The following is a 19,558-nucleotide window of genomic DNA, read 5'->3' as shown; positions in this document are numbered from 1 at the left end:
TAGACCACACAACATAGAATGCCCACCCAGCTCACGTCCTGACCAACACTAAACAAGCAAAACACATAAGCACTATGTCAGGACGTGACATACCCCCCTCCTGAGTGAGGACACCGAAGCCCCCTAAAACTCAAGGGAGGGTCTGGGTGGCGCATCTGTCCGCGGTGCGGCTCCGCGCAGGACGAGGCCGCCACTCCACCATGTCTTATGTCCCCTCCTTAGCGTCCTTTGATGGCAACCCTCGCCCCGACCTTGGCCTAGGAATCTTCACCAAGGCCCCACTAAATTGAGAGACAGCTCAGACAGAGAGGTAGCTCAGGACAGAGAGGTAGCTCAGGACAGAGAGATAGCTCAGGACAGAGAGATAGCTCAGGACAGAGAGTAGCTCGGACAGAGAGGTTAGCTCCGACAGAGAGGTAGCTCCGGACTGAAGGGCAGCCCGGACTGAAGGCAGCTCCGGACTAAGGGCAGCTCCGGACGAGGGGCAGCTCATGACTGGAAGCCGCAGGCAGCTCATGACTGGAGGCAGCTCATGACTGGAGGGCAGCTTCAGGATGGAGGGCAGCTCATGACTGGAGGCAGCTCAAGACGGCTGGCGCTATCTGCAGCTCCTGACTGCTGGCGGCTCTGGCGGCTCCTGACTGGCTGGCGGCTCTGCGGCTCCTGACTGGCTGGGGCTCTGCGGCTCCTGACTGGTTGCGCTCTCGGCTTACCTGACTGCTGGCGGCTCTGGCAGGCTCCTGACTGGCTGGCGCTTCTGCAGCTCCTGACTGGCTGGCTCTAGGCGGCTCCTGAACTACGCGTCTAGGCGGCACTGACAGACGGGCGGCTCTGACGCTCGGGACAGACGGGCGGCTCTGACGGCTCGGGACAGACGGGCGCGCCTGACGGCGAAGAACGGGCTTGGAGGACCTTGGTTTCTTCTCGGGCTTCCAGCCACGCTTCCGTGCTGCCTCCTTCATACCACCGCCTCCTGGGCTTAGCTGCCTCCATCTTCTTCACGAGAGCGGCGATATTCTCCAATTGTGAGCCCAGTGTCCTTTTCCCTCCAGAATTTCCTCCATGCCAGGAGTCCTGTGTAGTGGGCCGCTGCTGCTGCTGCTGCCCGTAGCCACGCTGCTTGGTCCGAGTTTGGTGGGTGGTTCTGTAACGCAGCCTCCTCCTCTTCCGTCTGAAGAGGAGGTGTAGCAGGATCGGACCAAGACACAGCGTATTCCGTGTTCAACATATTAATACAGACGAAAACGTGAACACTTACAAACTACAAATAACAAACGTGCTTACCGATACAGTCCTTTCTGGTGCAGACAAAAACACAGAGACAGGAAACAACCACCCATAAAATCCAACACAAAACAAAGCCACCATATATGATTCTCCAATCAGGCACAACGATTGACAGCGCCCTCTGATTGAGAACCATATTAGGCCGAACACAGAAACAACAAACTAGACACACAACATAGAATGCACACCCAGCTCACGTCCTGACCAACACTAAAACAAGCAAAACACATAAGCACTATGGTCAGGACGTGACAATTGTATTGTGAAAAGTACAGTGCTTCAGAAAATATTCACAGGCCTTGACTTTTCCACATTTTGTTGGTTACAGTCGGAATCTAAATAGATTAAATTTGATAGATTTTTTTTCACTGGCCTGCACCACAATAACCCATAATATCAAAGTGGAATAGTTTTTTCAATTTCTTTTTACAAAAAAAAATCCTAAATGAAATGGCTGAAATGTTTGAGTCAATAGTATTCAACCTACTTGTTCTGCAAGCCTAAGTAAAGTTTCAGGAGTAACGATTGACTTAACAAGTCACATATAATAAGTCCATGGACTCAATAGTGTTTAACATGATTTTCGATCGTCTCTGTACCCCACACATATACAATAATATCTGTAATGTCCCTCAGTCGAGCAGTGAATTTCAAAACACAGAAAACTACAAGACCAGGGAGGTTTTCCAATGCCTCGCAAAAGGCACCTATTGGTAGATTGGTTAAAAAAAAGGCAGACATTAAAATCCATCTGAGATGGTGAAGTTATTATTACACTTTGATGGAACTTGTATCAATAACACAGTCACTACAAGATACAGGCATCCTTCATAACTCAGTTGCAGGAGAGGAAGATACAGCTCAGATTTCACCATGAGGCAATGGTGACTATTAAACAGTTACAGAGTTTAATGGCGTGTGAGTAGGACAAAACTGAGGATGGATCAACAACATTGTATACTCACACAGACTACCCTAATTGACAAAGTGAAAAGAAGGAAGCTGTACAGAATAAAAATATTCTAACATGCATCCTGTTGCAACAAGGCACTAAAATAATACTGCACAAAATGTGGCAAAGCAATTCACTTTTTGTCCTTATTACAAAAGTGTTATGTTGGGGCAAATCCAATACAACACATACTGAGTACCACTCTCCAAATTTTCAAGCATCGTGGTGCTGCATCATGTTATGGGTATGCTTGTAATCATTAAGGACGGGGAGTTTTTCAGGATAAAAATAAACGGAATGGAGCTAAGCACAGGCAGAATCTTAGAGGAAAACCAGGTTCAGCCTGCTTTCCACCAGACACTGGGAGATTAATTCACTGTTCAGCAGGACAATAACCTAAAACACAAGGCTAAATCTACACTGCTGTTGCTTACCAAGAAGGCAATGAATGTTCCTGAGTGGCAAGTTAAAATTGTGACTTAAATCTACTTGAAAATCTATGCAAAACCTGCAAATGGTTGCCAATTTGACAGAGCTTAAATAATTTTTGAAAATAATAATGGAAGATTATTAAGATACAATCCAGGTGTGGAAAGATCTTAGAGACTTACCAGAAAACCTCACCTGTATCCTTGCCCTATAAGCCCTATTTCTTACCCCTAGACCACAGTTCCTTTGCCAAAATACCTCATCCCTGTTACTTGCYTATCCCAGCCCTGTTCCCCACTTTGCCTAGGCCTGTATTCCCCAAGTATTCCGCTAATCATTTCATAGATCAACTCATAATACAGTGGTATAACACATGTGCCCAAACCCCATTCACTTTTATTCCTACCACAAACTTGCTGCCAGAAAGGATTTGAATAGGCAAATAGACATCCATCCAGACCCATTAGCTGTATGAGCCTTGTGTATCCCTACACCCCATTACTCATAAAAACTAAGTAAATTCATGGGCACACTCATATAAAACAGGTCTACCCCAGTGCCCAAGCCTCAACGTTCATACAAACCAGGTCTACTCTTTTTGTTTTTAMTTTTMTGACCACTTTTCTTTTTGTTGTTTTTTTTTCATTGGGGTGGAGCTACAGGTACAATATTCAAATTAATATAATTTAATATTCTGTTCATATCATGTCTCCCATTCAATATTCACACATACTATTTTTGTGTTTACCTTGGACTGCACTCCGGAAAAACATTAGGCTATGTTTTTATTAGCAGACCATTATTTCAATTCTCTTGTGGCGCACGCAAGAGTCTTTTTTTGTGCATATGCACCTTTGATAAATGAGGCCCCTGCTGGTCTCTCAACTACAGTTACATCAATATCCAGTAGGGGGAAGTGATGTCCATGGGAAAATGAAAGCCTTGCATAAAAATAACATCTTTTGAGAAAGGGCAACATTGAAAGAATATGTGTAGAGAGAGACATAGATTCTCTGTCTGAAGTCAGTGAACAACCCATGGTGTCAAAACAAGTGCCTATTCAGAATGCCATTATCAATTTGTACRGGGCTGGGCTTTGGTGGGGCACAATGTGGACTTGTTCTGAGATCAGTCCAAAAGATCCCTTTTCATATCATCCAGAACTATTGCGCGTACACACACACACACYCYRARYCYCACACACACACACAAAACAAATAGATGATGATAAATCATTTATGGGTAGATGTAAATAARCTTTTCACATAAAATTGTGAAAATGCAAGTATTTGAAAAGAGCGCTGAAATATTTTACTTCCTCTGTGGCTGCAGAGAGTCTGGCAGAACACCAGTAGCTAAACCACAATCTTGCAAGCTGTCCTTTGAAATTATCTTAGGAAAAATCTCAGAAAAAGACACCAAGACGTGTCCATGACCAGGGTCGTAACTAGGTTTGAGTTAAAGAGGGGTCAGATTTTTTTTTAAATGAAGTTGAAGCTTATTTACTGCATTTCTATACAATTAAAAAACTATCAAATGCTATTCGGAGAACAGCAAAAATAAGCAAAAATTACCCCAGCCATTATCACCTTGGCTGCTGTAGGTTCATTCACCTCATTCGATTGACAAACAGATAGCCTATCAGCAATACAGTTGTAATGTTATACCCCTGAAAGGGGGAAAATATGAGAAATGATTCTCACTGACACGTAGCATCAGAGATTGTTCAGTCATTTGTAATGATACAATCATTAAATCATCAACTCTTTACATACTGTAGATATCGCTTTCCTCAAATTACATACACTGAGTTTGTAAAACATTAGGAACACCATCCTAATATTAAGTTATACCCCCTTTTMCCCCCAGAACAGCCTCAATTTGTCGGGACTACAAGGTGTCAAATGCGATCCAATACTACACAGACTTGTGTCATATTGGCTGGATGTCCTTTGAGTGGTGGACCATTCTTGATACACACGGGAAACTGTTGACCGTGAAAAACTCAGCAGCGTTGCAGTTCTTGACATACTCAAACCAGTGCGCCTGGCACCTACTACCATACTCCGTTCAAAGGCACTTAAATATTTTGTCTTGCCCATTCACCCTCTGAATGGCACACATACACAATCCAAGTCTCAATTGTCACGAGGCTTCTTTAACCTGTCTCCTCTCTTTCACCTACAATGATTGAAGTGGATTCAACAGGTGACATCAATAAAGGATCATAGCTTTCACCTGGTCAGRCTGTCATGGAAAGAGCAGGTGTTCCAAATGTTTTGTACACTCAGTGGATAGTGTTCATGTTTGTATTCCTAGGCATTACGAATCAAGCTCCGCACAAACAGATATCCAACTGGAGCACACAGACAGTGGTGTAAAGTACTCAAGTACAAATACTTTAAAGTACTACTTAAGTCGTTTTTGGGGGTATCTGTACTTTACTATTTATATTTTTGACAACTTTTATTTTTACTCCACTACATTCCGAAAAGACAATGTACTTTAAAAACAAAATCCTGACACCCAAAAGTACTTGTTACATTTTGTAAGCTTAGCAGGACAGGAAAATGGTCCAATTCACGCACTTATCAAGAGAACATCCCTGGCCATCCCTGCTGCCTCTGATCTGGTGGACTCACTAAACACACATGCTTCATTTGTAAATTATGTCTGAGTGTTGGAGTGTGCCTCTGGCTATCCAAAAATACATTTAAAAATTAGAAAATTGTACCTTCTAGTTTGTGTAAAATAACGTATTTTACTGGGTGACTTTCACTTTTACTTGAGTCATTTGCTATTAAGGTATCTTTACTTTTACTCAAGTATTACAATTGGGTAGTTTTTCCACCACTGCACACAGATAATCATATTATCACCTTCACATTAATTATTAGAATATTACTTATYATTCTGTATTAATATCAGTGATGTAGTGGTACAAAAAAAGTGGGTAATGGATAAGATGAACATTCACTGATATAAACGAAAAGTATGCCATTTTTATAACTGTATTGTTTGCATTTTAATTACATTTTAATGTAGGCCATGTCGAGATGTTCATATTGAAACATATCTTCTTTTTAAGTTCCTACCTTGTTTGATAAGACTAGTACAAATATGGGGCAGAGACCCCACCTTTGGGAATCACTGTGCTAACCTCTCTCTCCTCTGCTTCCTCCTGCATGCATTGCAGCCTGCCTCAGCCTCGATCACCACACCAATGTCTCAGTAGCAAACTCTCTGTAAAGCAAAGTTATTATGATAACTTAGTAGCCTATATGATGRTCCTGCTGAGGTAGGCTCCGTTTAACGTTAGCTTCTTACTTCATCCTTCTATCTGGCTAAATAATACTAGCCAGAGCACTTCAACGTTGGTTAGTGCTATCCACCCTAACCATAACCCCTACCCAAACCTTAAACCTTACCTAATCCTTACCGTAACTATTTTACATTTCAACTATAATGCGTTAGGGACGTACCAAGGATTCCGAATAGCAAGGACCCTTCAAAGTTACTGCAATAGAAGTCTCTACCGGCAGCTAGCCACTTGACTGACTGACTGACTTGACTATTTACCAGTTGTGCTCTCATTCTCCGAGAGTCGGTTTTTGTTTGTTTGGGGGATGTCTGTAGACACGGCAGGAGTCATGGGACGGTTTCAAAATCGTCTTTTGTCCGGCATCTCGCAAACACTGTCAGAAGCCGAGCAGCATTTCCAGTTTAGCCTACTCAACTGAGCCGACTCCGAGCTTGGGTAGCTCGTTTCACGGCCCCGGCCTGTTCGCGAGTGGGTGGAGTTAACCGTTTAAGAGAGTGGTGAATTTGCTACTAAAAAGGAAAYTCCGGGGAACGAAGGTGAACATAACGAACAGACCACTGTTTACTATTCGTTGGCAAAGAGTCAGGCGCGATTAGAACTCGGTCAGATCAAGAATATAATCGTCTTAATTTCTGTAATTTAGCAGACGCTCTTATCCAGAGCYATTTACAGTAGTGAGTGCATACAATTTCATACTTTTTTRTCTCCTCCGTACTGGTCCCCCGTGGGAATCGAACCCATAACCCAGGTATTGCCATCGCAATTCTCGTATCAATTCAGCTTGATCAACGCTGGGAGCAATATGTAGATATATTTAGACTCATAATTTAGTTTCTTTATTGTGTACAAACTATATTGTAGCAACCTTAACCCAAAACCTAGCCAAAAGGTTTGGACCTCTTGGCATATTATTTTTTTTATTTACAATGACAGCCTACCCCGGCCAAACCCTAACGACACTGGGCCAATTGTGCACTGCCTTATGGGACTCCCAATCACGGCCAGTTGTGATACAGCCTGGAATCGAAGTCTGTAGTGACGCTTCTAGCACCGAGATGCAGTGCCATAGACCACTGCACCACTCGGGAGCCCAAATGGTAACGGTTAAGGTGTTGACTTGACAGTCGCTGGACCTATGTTCGAGTCCCCATTGGGGCTACACCCCCAAATTTGCTARATTGGTGTCAGAAGTGGGATGGAGCAAGGGCGGCCATCAGAAAGCAGTGTACACGTGAGGAATTTGGTATTGAGATGCGTGGAGACACACTCTCCTGAAGGTAATTGGTAATGTAGTGACCTTAACCCAACACCTAGCGACCTCATCAAGAGGTTTGGACCTCTTGGTGTATTAGTAAAGGTGTTATGGCTTGACAGTCACTGGACCTGGGTTTGAGTCCCAGTTGGGGCTACCCCCTGAATTTGCTTCGGTGTCCTCATATGTAATTATGGCCATGTCCATGACAGTCACATKATTTCAAAAGATTTAGTAGGCAMGAAAAAGCTATTGAAAGATAAACCAGAGTTACTGGAACATGTGAAAACATACTCTTGCAGCAGCCCACAGATATAAGACACTGATATTGCACACACTACAAAAACTGTAGATTGGTATCTTCACTTCTCTGCCACACATGAGACACATTAGATCGTATTCCTGCTCAACCTAATGTAAACCTAAACTAATCCGTTTTTATAAAGGATGTACTTACTCTATGTTCCCCTTTCACTAAGCAGTATACATTTCTCTGAACTGTACAGATGTTCTGTGAGAAGTTCATAGTCATGAGGAAGTCGACAGGGTTTGGTTATAGTTGAGGAGCATGACATAGCTGTACTATCTATGCTGTCTTATAGCATAAGCTCAATGTCAGCGATGAACGCACATAAAGTCCCTGATCATATAGTATAAAAATAACCTCACAGCAAATTACATTTTATAAAGAAAGCATTTTGTCAATATATGATAAGCTCAGTCAGGTAGATGTTTTTAAATGCCCTCTCTCTTTAGCTCTCTGYCAGCTGTTAGTGGTGCAGTATGGGCACTTACTGCAGTCTTTTCAGATGAAAAACAGTGATTAGATTCTGCTGAATGGCTCTTCACCCAGATAAGGTATTCTGGTGAAAAACSTTGTCCATGCATATCTGTAGGCAACATCTTGCTCTAGAAGGGTTCAGAGTTGTACAAAATAACTGCCACCAGTTTCATGAACATTTCTAAATGTTAAAAAAGAAAAAAAGGTAATTCTTTCTGTGATCGATCTTCATATTGACGACCGAGGTTACCATGACCTGCTACCAATAACAGTGATAAGCTCTCATTCAACCTTTTMCATTCAAGTGTAGCTCAGTTGGTGGAGTATGGCGCTTGCAACGCCAGGGTAGTGGGTTTGGTTCCCSGGACCACCAATARGTGAAAAATMTAAGCATGCATGACTAAGTCGCMTTGGAAAAAAGCYTCTGCTAAATGGCATGCTGTATATACAGTATACAGTATATATATACTGTATGAGCCTATAGGGGCAAGGGTTTGTTTCTGCACCGGGCAGGCCTACCTTTCACCTCAAGTGTACCTYTTGCTCCTTAATCATCCATTTTATCATTCCTTTTTGCAGAAATGGGTTGGACCTGTCTTCGTCTTCAGTGAGCTGGATCCCTTGGAGAAACACCCACCTACACAGAGGATGACTGAGAAGCAGCTAGACATCCTCGGGCTGTCCAGGCTGAGTGTGGAGGAAGACAGCAGCAGCAGCAGTGGGGACCAGGGCACCTGTCACTCTGCTGGACACATCTCCATRGATACTGTGATGGTGTCTGGGGAGGAAGGAGCTTTGTCAGGGAGTTCTTGGGTGACATACAAGTGCAGCCAAGGTGGGGAAAGCTTCTCCCAATATACTGGAGGCAGCAGAGGAGGTATSGACASTGAGGCGGAGGGCCCTCTTGGTGCTGGGGCAGAAGAGGAAGGAGGGTTATCTGGGCAGAGTGGAAGACGGGCATCAARGGGCCTGCSTGCTATGAYGTGGCAGCTCCAGCTACAGGCCCGCAACTARCAACCAGAGCAGATTTCATTGGACTCAGAGGACGGCTACCCTCCTATGGTGCTGGATCTGGACAGTGTGGACACCATTGACAGTGGAGTCTTTGTTGAGTCTGACTGTAGCAGTCCTGTGAACTCTAACTTTGAGTCTGAGAAGCAGATAGACTCTGCTTTACTGAGTGGGGTAGGCAGCTCCCCTTCTGAATATGTCAAACAGTGGGTGATGGGTAACACTATGCAAGAGGACTCAACCAACTCAGGACAGAACAGGACGATGTGAGTTCTCCATCATCTCCTGTGTCACTGACAGTGCTTCAGCATTTTTGTAAAATTCCTTACTTTCKCTGSCATAGGTATATTGTCATCATGTTTTTTTTTWAAGTGGAGTACGAACGATTWCTTCCCAACATAAAAATTGTTTGTCGTAGTAATACAATAATATTGTTTGACAGTAGTTGTCATGTTGCGTTATGTAAATAGATGTAGATTAGTCATTTTGGCCTTCCCAAACCTAGATTTTGGCCTTCATGTAATTAATCATTTTTTACGGCTTCATTTCTCATGCAATTTCCATGTGGAAAGGGTATTGTTTTTACATCATGTTTGTCATCTAATGTTTCTTATGTTTGTGACAATGGATCCAATTGAGTTTGCATTCATTTTCAATCGCTTGTTAAATCTTTAAAGGAACAATCCACAGTTGCTACATCCATTTTRTGACTTATAAATTAATTATATAAACTCATTTATTATTGAAGAATATAACTTTTAAATGCCTCATGAGCTTAATTCAACTGTCATACCCAATCAGAAGACAATATATAAGCTTGTTTTACTCCAATGTTTGTAAACATTGTAAGTGGAAACAAAAACTGTACAGCCTCAAAATATGCTTAAAATGTTGATATATTGGATGGTCATTCCTTGCATCAATAGCGCTGTCTATGAATTTATGAGTGGTTACATTTCTCCAGGCCCATCCCTCAGATATTACCAAAACAGAGGCTGGTGGCCATTTTGTTTCAACTAATGATTGCCCATTTAAAGTACAWTTTTTTTCTCATATGCATGATAAAGTCCCATAAAGGTCAAAACAATATTATTAAGTTATGGGAACATTCCAACATTCAGATATTAGTCTCCTTTTTCTGTACGATGCATAAATGCATCAGAACACAGATTTAGGTCTGCTTTAATGCAGTTCTGTCATTTCTCTTTACCATTCTCATTTGCTGATAAGAAATTATAGCTACTTGTGACTGTGAACTAAAAGCTTGGCAGCAGCGGAAGGCTACATCTGATAAATTGACTCGCCACTAGGTATCGAATTCTATAATCTAGATATTGCCGTTGCACTGTTATCACAATGAGTTAAACCACTGTCTAGTTTCCGTTGACAATCCTTGAGAAGTGTGAAACAGATTGATTTGATTGCACTGAAGAGTATGATAAAACATATTTTTATATGAATTTCAGGAATATTATCATAAACTATAGCTTAGTTCATTATATTCATGATGCTTAAATATGACTTATACACCAACATATCACCTTTTTTTATTGCAAGTGTGTAATGTGAAATAAAATGTTCATAAAAAATATTACGATGGGTTAATTTGAGCAATTAGATAGTAATCAACTCTGTCACAGAGAGGCATGAAGAAGGCGTGGAGAAGTGAACAGCTTTCATATGATAGCAGGACCTGACTTCCTCTCATCGTGTTTTTATAGTATTAGGATGATTGACTTCACTCATTCATTCTCTCTGAGAGATGCACTATCCACAAGACCCATGCACAAGGTAGTATGGACCTTTCTCAGAAATGTTTTAAATTGTGTACTTTCCACATTACGATAAAATGCATAATTTGCACATTATACATGACTTATACATGTTGTTCCTGGTTTAGCCCTACACTCATGCTAAGATGAAGCTTCTACTGGCACTTTGTGCAGTTTGGTACATCATCCAACTATCAGTGTGCTGTTCTTCTGGAGGTACTGTACAATATTCCATTGTACTGTTCTTTTTGTTCATGTTCAGATTCATGTCCAGGAGTAAAAGATCATAACATAGGTGACATGGGTTGTGATAAAAGGGTGTGTTTCTTCACAGAAATGACAGATCGACTCACCTGTGTATCTGATTATTGGTTTACAATTACCTGTACTTTGAGCATCACTGACGAGCCTGCAGGTGTCAACAACACCCACTACTGGTTGAATTTCACCTGGTCTGGTGGAGTTGGGTGAGCCTTATTGTGTGCTGATGATGGATTCTTATGTTATAAATCTCTTGGTTCTGTACATTGCATGAAGTGGAGAGATGAATAGACAACATTAAATGGGAAAAAATATGCAGAGGATAAATCATTTCTAATATCATTTGAATCACAAAAATTATTAAAWTTTTTCCACAGGATTACATTCAAATGTCCACTGTTGAAGATGAGGGACAGTTATGGTTGCACATTTGTGGCCGATTTTGATAAGAATGTAACGTATCACGGCTCTTCATTTAATGACATGGACTGTTTCAATGTACAMCTTTGTTATAACATTGACTGCCAATCAAACTTGACAGGCTTTGAACCATTCAAAAATAGTAAGTTCCCTGCGAAGATTATATTGATTTGCAATTCATGAAATATTGCATGAAATAATTATGATTGTGCAAAATATGTTTTTCTATAGCTGACAAATATGTGTAATGACTAACTCTCTGTCATCAGTTCAACCAACAGCTCCAAGTCATCTCGRTATCCAGCGGACTTCAGAGGGTTACAAATGCACTTGGCAAAGTGGATATGAACACCATCCTTATATAACAGAGTTCCATTACCAACTCTTCTTCTACAAAGACCATGGCGAGGACGAGGTAAAGTGCATCTTTACCATCATAAAATTCATGCTTCAATTGTTAAAGTCAATGGTTGTTTGCTAAATTGTTTCCTGGATTTTTTCTCAGGGGTTTTGTGTGTCCCCTCAAAACAAATCTATTTTAATTGATGGATCTGGACTTGAGCCAGATACCACATATACTCTGAAAGTGAGATCCGAGCTATATAAGTCCTCTGGATATAAAGGACAGTGGAGTCCGTGGAGTGCATTTGTGCAATTGAGGACTGATGCAAAGGAAGGTGAGAGAGATCTGCTTTGGAGACAAACTAGTTAAATCATTTACCACTCTTACCTATCGCCTCTTTGTTATTGTCCCAAAATATGCTATGGCAAACCATTTAGGCTGTGTTTAGACAGACCAATTAGTGGAAAAAATATCAGAATTGGGCTGCTTGTCTAAACACAGCCATTGATGCATATACTAATTTTCTCCTTCAGCAGAACCAACTATAGTCCTTGTCCTCAGCAAGTTTGTATTTCCAGTTTGTGTGATTGCTGGAGTTCTGTTGTTTGTATTTTACAACCCCACTACAAGGTAACTGGTCTTCTTCAGAAACCCATACAAATACTTAAAAATTGTGTCATGAGAGAGCGAGGCTGATTTGGAAGCACACAAACACAAATCATTTACAATCATTTGTGTCATAGAATGAAGATAAAAGCTTTCTATGATGTGCCAAGCCCAGCCCCTTTTTTCAAACCTCCCCACAAAGATAACAAACATTTCCAGGTAACGTCTACTAATTAATTTATTATTTTCCCAAAGTGGTCCCCATAACATCTTCAAAATGGTCCCTGGAATACAGTTTATATCTTAATCATTTTTTCTCTATAGAACTGGCTTGAGTCAGAGTACAATCTGATACAAACATACAAAACAGAAGAGCTCCTGACCATCGATACTTTGATTATTGAGGCCAAACCCATAGCAGAGGACCAGGACTGTTCAGCTACAACACCATATCCCCTAGCACAAGTTCACACTCCCTATGTTGGTCCCTCAGTGATGGACTGGGTCTGCAGTCACAGTCCAAATGGAAATGGTCCAGGGGACATTCCTTACACCCAGCTGCCCTGCTCTCCACTAGAGCTCCAGTTTGGAGGGATGGTCACCTCTTTCTCTCAGGACCCTTCGGTCTCCTGTGAGGGGGACTCTGGATGCGAGGACTTAACACTCCTAACACTGCCTAATAGTCCTGTATCTAGTGAGCCAGAATGCATATGTACTGATTACTGTATCCTACACGAAACCTCTAAAGGTTTTATCCCCAACGTTGTGCCAAAAAAGGTCTCTACTCACCCCTTGAAGAGTTATTGCATAGAGGGACCAGGTAAGGAGGAAACCTGTGCCACTGAGTGAAGTTACCAAATGTTACATCATATGCCAATAGGACACAGACGGCCTACCTCTTGGGTTTTGAAAATGTACTGAGCAAGGAGTGTCATAGTCTTTACAATTTCCTAAATAACATAATGTTGACTTATGATCATTTYCAGTTTCTTATTTGTAATTCTMWAGTWGAATTGTGTATATTACACTGTAATGAAATGTGTTTTGTCCGTTTGAAATAATGTAKATTTTTTAATTACTGTATCAATTGTGTGATAGTTTAAATAGCTACTTTGGACCAATTCATTTCATAATTTGTRTGCACTGATGGCACTAGAGCCATTGATCCTTCAGTATGTGACTTAACCACCAGAGGATGCTGCGACTCAACACTTAGAAGAGAAATTGGCGAGATGCAGTTTCTTGGATGACAATTTGAGCTCTATGTAATATTTTGAAAGTAGTTTGATAATCCTGTAATTACTATGTCCTTTAATTTGTCTTGTATTACATACTTGTTCGCTATTGTAAATACAATAATACATTGGTATGGTTTATATGTATCGTTTTCTATTTCGCAAAACAGTAGATGAGTAGCTATATTTATCAGTAAAGACAATTGCAACAATATATATGTATAGCCAACCAMTTGTCTTCAACTTGCTTTATCTTTCATTCTTGGTGCAATTTCAAAACATATGCGCGTGCTACAAATGAACAAGAGTAAAATGGTTTGTTGTGATATGACGTCACGTTTCGGAAACGAACCCAGTACGTAGCTAGCTTGCTTTATGACTTCCATCCATGTCAGCAAGCAACCAGTTTAGCGTTTGCGGGTAAGATTCACTTTCATGTTCGGTGTTGGGTCTAACAGTCAGCAGCTAGCACTGGTACTGGCTAACGTTAGCTATATTGCTACCTTAGCACATCCGTGTGTGCAGATGTCTTCTCAAATTTGAGCAATTGATTGACCGACCAACACTTTTAAAACTGTGGCAGCACTAGCCGACTAAACTCAACGATGATGGAGTTGAGCAGCGTCTAGTGTGGGCGGACTGGAGTTCCGATGTCATTTTATTTATTTATTTTTTWAWACTACGGATTTCTGCACCCAAAGAATAGTCCGCAWTTACAAATTACATTGTCCCGTGTAAATGCGGGCTATTCTTTGAGTGCTGAAATCTATCGTTCTTTTTGTAAAAACMTTATTTTATGTGACGTCGGAGCTGCAGTCTGCCCACGCTAACGCTAGTCGGAGCTCAAATAGGTCGTAAATCGTTGAGTTTAGTCGGCTAAATTTGGCTAGGCCTATGCTTCTGCAGCCATCTCTTTACATTACTGTAATGTTACATCTAGAAGGATTGTTCATTTAACATAGCAATGATGTTGGTTTTGGTTATCTGCTACGGTATTACCACCGACCTGTGCCATAAAGGTCAGACCTCTTGGCAGAGGATGTAGGCCAGGGTTCCCCAACTGACGTCCGCATTTGATTCTATTTGGCCCCTCTTTTTATGTTAGACATAAAATACCTTTAAAACAAAAGTAAATCAGCTCCAAGTTATTTTAATTTAGGAAATCTGTTCCAAAGTATTCCCATGCATAATAGCGAGATATACTGTATTTTATCATGTATAAATGTCAGCAAGGTTTGAAATTATTATGTTTTAGTCAAATATATCTGTTTGGGCTTCTTGCAGTCAATTTTTWGTCTACAAATTGTTTGCAATTATGTCTTTGCCCCCTGACCATCCGCACAAGAAAGAAAACGGCCTGCTACTGAGTCTAGTTCCCTGATGGAGACCAATTACCCACACACATACAGAAGGCTACAGTCCTCCTGAGAGCTGTAATATTATAGGGTCATAGAGTACCACAGTCATTATACCCATAAAACCTAGCGGTCAAACAGGGAAATGGTTCCAATTGTTTTTCCACCATTCATAGGGGATTTTAGAAACACTTAAAATAAGGGCTTTGTTTTCGTGTAGGCTTACCCTGGTGTGATGTTTTGATAACCGTTTCGATCTCTCTAGGTCTAGGACAAGGTGACTTTTATCAATATATTCACCTGGATTAACCCCCCCAAAATTGAAATGCTAATTAGCTGCTAATATGGCTATCATAAAGAACTACAAATGCCATGATGATCTGGACGAGACTGARGAATCGAGGCGAAGTTAAGAATCTCTGGATTACCTATCTAATGTTAGTTAAATGTAGTAATGAATACATTGACTACATTTCTTTAATGGACAATTCTGTGAACTGTCTTGTGCAAGTTTTAAATTGACCTGTTAGCAAAGGTGTCAGCTAGAGATGACGTGTAGGACCTTTCAGGMATTTGTAGTTTTGCATGTCTACTTTGCTGCTAATTAGCATTTTTGAATCTGAGAGTAAATAGAGCCGAATATAATGGGCCTCTGTACGCCTATGTAGATATTCCATWAAAAATCTGCCATTTCCAGCAACAATAGTCATTTACATCATTAACTATGTCTACACTGTATTTCTGATCAATTTMATGTTATTTTAATGGACAATTTTCAAAAACAAGGACATTTCTAAGTGACCCCAAACTTTTGAACGGTAGTGTATATATTGATAAAAGTCACCTTGTCRGAGAGAAATTTACATGGTTATCAAAATATCACGCCAGGGTAAGCCTACATGAAACACAGCCCTTATTTTACGTTTTTCTAAAATTCCTTATGMTAAAAATTAATGGTAGAAAAACGATTTTTGACRGCTAGGTTTTATGGGTATTATGACACCTCCACTGTGGGGCTCTATGGATAAGCTTGAACACAAACATTTAAGGAAGCTCTCTTTCTCACCTAGGCAAGACGTGTCACAACAGGAAACCACAATGATCTTAATCTTCATAAAATAATGTTGTTTAAAAATACAGATTTATGACCAGTTGTTTAAGTTTCCTAGAACACAGGTAATTTACTTTTATTGGCTTGTTTACTGCTTTGGAGGTTAGACTAGGCTATGATTTCCTGTCTCTAGGACAGATGGCTTTGATTGTCTCAGTTAATTATTAGCTTTTTTTGTTTTTACTATAAGAGCTGTTTTCTTCTAAATTGTACATTTCTATGTGCAAAGGGACATACCCTTCTGGTTTCTGTGGTTTATAGTTTTGTCATGGRGTTGTTGGAGCACTGCCTTCCYTGGCAGGTGTCTGGAGTGGAAAGTACCCTACACCAGGGATTATCAAATAGATTCAGTCGAAGGCTGTTTTTGTTTTTTTCTTGAGTGGATGGTCAGGGGGCCGGAAAATAATTACAAATAATTTGTTAGTAAATGTTCGTTTTCAATTTCGTCATGTTAAAACTGGCCCACAATTTATTTATTTATCCAGTCAGTCAATAAATAATATAATAATACTCGTAGGAAAGGTTTTCACCTTTGGCTCACAATCTGTAGATACTATACGATTAGAAAGYTTCAACATTTATGTAAAACATCACAGCACATTTGAAAAATATATGGCACATGGAAACCAAACGAGTGGTCTATGGTGATAGGTGGGATGGGCTGAGCGTGGCTGAGGGGTGGAATTAAAGAGTTTATTTTCAGTAATGTATTATTGTAATGTGATCATTTGTAGACTAACAATGTACCGCAAGAAGCCCAAACATTGAAATGATTGTTTTTTTCAAATATACAGTKCCAGTCAAAAGTTTGAAAACACCTACTCATTCAAGGGTTTTTCTTTATTTTTACTATTTTCTACAATGTAGAATAATAGTGAAGACATCAAAACTATGAAATAACACATAAGGAATCATGTAGTAACCAAAAAAGTATATAAATATAATATTTGAGATTCTTCAAAGTAGCCACCCTTTGCCTTGATGACAGCTTTGCACACGCTTGGTGTTCTCTCAACCAGCTTCACCTGGAATACTTTTCCAACAATCTTGAAGGAGTTCCCACATATGCTGAGCACTTGTTTTCTGCTTTTCATTCACTCTGTGGTCCAACTCGTCCCAAACCATCTCATTTTGGTTGAGGTCGGTGATTGTGGAGGCCAGGTCATCTGATGCAGCACTCCATCACTCTCCTTCTTGGTCAAAAAGCCCTTACAAATCCTGGAGGTGTGTTGGGTCATTGTCCTGTTTAAAAACAAATGATAGTCCCACTAAGCGCAAACCAGATGGGATGGCATATCGCTGCAGAATTCTGTGGTAGCCATGCTGGTTAAGTYTGCCTTGAATTCTAAATAAATCACTGACCGTGTCACCAGCAAAGCACCATCACACCTCCTCCTCCATGCTCCACAGTGGGAACCACACATGCGGAGGTCATCCATTCACCTACTCTGCATCTCACAAAGACATAGCAGTTGGAACCAAAAATCTCAAATTTGGACTCATCAGACCAAAGGACAGATTTCCACCGGTCTAATGTCCATTGCTTGTGTTTCTTGGCCCAAGCAAGTCTCTTATTCTTATTGATGTCCTTCAGTAGGTTTTTTTTGCAGCAATTCGACCATGAAGGTTTGATTCACACAGTCTCCTCTGAACAGTCGATGATGTGTCTGTTACTTGAACTCTGTGAAGCATTTATTTGGCCTGCAATCTGAGGTGCAGTTAATTAACTCTAATGAACTTATCCTCTGCAGCAGAGGTAACTCTGGGTKTTTCTTTCCTGTGCCGGTCCTCATGAGAGCCATTTCCATCATATAGCTTAATGMTTTTTTCACTTGAAGAAACTTTCAAAGTTCTTGAAATTGTCTGCATTGACTGACCTTCATGTCTTAAAGTAATGATGGACTGTAATTTCTCTTTGCTTATTTGAGCTGTTCTTGACATAATATGAACTTGGTATTTTACCAAATAGGGCTATCTTTTGAATACCACCCCTACCTTGTCACAACACAACTGATTGGCTCAAATGCATTAAGAAGGAAAGAAATTCCACAAATTAACTTTTAACAAGCCACACCTAATAATTGAAATGCATTCCAGGTGATTACCTCATGAAGCTGGTTGAGAGAATGTCAAGTGTGTGCAAAGCTGTCATCAAGGCAAAGGGTAGCTACTTTGAAGAATCTAAAATCTAAAATATATTTTGATTTGTTTAGCACTTATTTTGYTTACTACATGATTCCAWATGTGTTATTTCCACAAATAACCGGGCTCTCGAGTGGTGCAGCTGTCTAAGGTACTGTCTAAGGTAGTGCTTGAGGCGTCACTACAGACACCCTGGTTCGATTCCAGGCTGTATCACAACCGGCTGTGATTGGGAGGCCCAAKGTGTGGCGCACAATTGGCCCAGCGTCGTTTGGGTTTGGCCGGTGTAGGCCGTCATTGTAAATAAGAATTTGTTCTTAACTGACTTGGCTAGTTAAATAAAYGTTCAATTGTAAAACATTTAAATAAATATTTCATAGTTGATGTCTTGACTATTATTCTACAATGTAGAAAATAGTAAAAATAAATAAACTCTTGAATGAGTAGGTGTGTCCAAACTTTTGTCTGGTACTGTATATTTGAATAAAACATAATCATTTCAAACATTGCTTACATTTTGTATACGATCACATATACAGTATCTCTATTATGCGTGGGATTTCCAAAATTAAAATCACTTGGAGCTGATTTGCTGTTGTTATTAGTCTTTTATGTCGAACAATTAAATATATATATATATATTATATATATATATTATATATACACTATGCTGCTTGTGTTTCTATTGTTTTGATGGTTGCTTCTCTCAATGGACTCATTCACCAGTGTTTCTAAACCTTGTGTTTTCTGTTGTAGCTTAAGTCGAACAATCACTTAGCCTAATAAAAGTAATTAATGAAAGTAACTTGCTACCATCATTTCATGATTGTCCCAGGACAATATTCTATAAGATAAACAACCGCTATTAATGTAAAAAWATATATATTTAACCTTTATTTAACTAGTTAAGAACAAATTCTTATTTAAAATGACAGCCTAAGAACAGTGGGTTAACTGCCTTGTTCAGGGGCAGAACGACAGATTTTTACCTTGTCAGCTCTGGGATTCCATCTAGACACCTTCATCTAGACACCTTTCGGTTACTGGCCCAATGCTCTAACCACTAGGCGGCCTGCCACCCCATGCTATGTTGTTGTCTTTGGTCTCTCTTTATGTAGTGTTTTCCCTTGTCGTGATGTGTGTTTTGTCCTATATTTTTATTTTATTTATTTTTAATCCCAGCCCCCGTCCCCACAGGAAGCCTTTTGCCGTTTGGTAGGCCGTCATTGTAAATAAGAATTTGTTCTTAACTGGCTTGCCTAGTTAAATAAAAATGTTA

The 19,558-nt window shown here is 40.3% G+C and overlaps 1 protein-coding gene across 4 annotated transcripts in view; it reads left to right on the top strand.

Moving 5' to 3' along the window:
• il21r.1 (interleukin 21 receptor, tandem duplicate 1) overlaps positions 1-13,900 on the top strand; it is a 21,516-nt gene extending 7,616 nt beyond the window's left edge. The window contains 9 exon segments of one of the 4 annotated variants that reach the window (XM_070449144.1): positions 8,603-10,825; positions 10,935-11,022; positions 11,141-11,273; positions 11,445-11,629; positions 11,757-11,902; positions 11,993-12,164; positions 12,364-12,460; positions 12,574-12,655; positions 12,761-13,900. In XM_070449144.1, the coding sequence (XP_070305245.1) occupies positions 8,603-9,304 (702 nt within the window). In that variant the 3' untranslated portion in view covers positions 9,305-10,825; positions 10,935-11,022; positions 11,141-11,273; ... (4 more) ...; positions 12,574-12,655; positions 12,761-13,900. 4 annotated transcript variants of the gene reach the window in all.
• Positions 13,901-19,558: the final 5,658 nt, after the last annotated feature.

This window comes from Salvelinus sp. IW2-2015, linkage group LG20, assembly GCF_002910315.2.
Source record: "Salvelinus sp. IW2-2015 linkage group LG20, ASM291031v2, whole genome shotgun sequence".
NCBI classification, from domain to species: domain Eukaryota; kingdom Metazoa; phylum Chordata; class Actinopteri; order Salmoniformes; family Salmonidae; genus Salvelinus; species Salvelinus sp. IW2-2015.
Note: the sequence above shows the minus strand (reverse complement) of the source record. Positions and strands in the feature narration are given on the sequence as shown.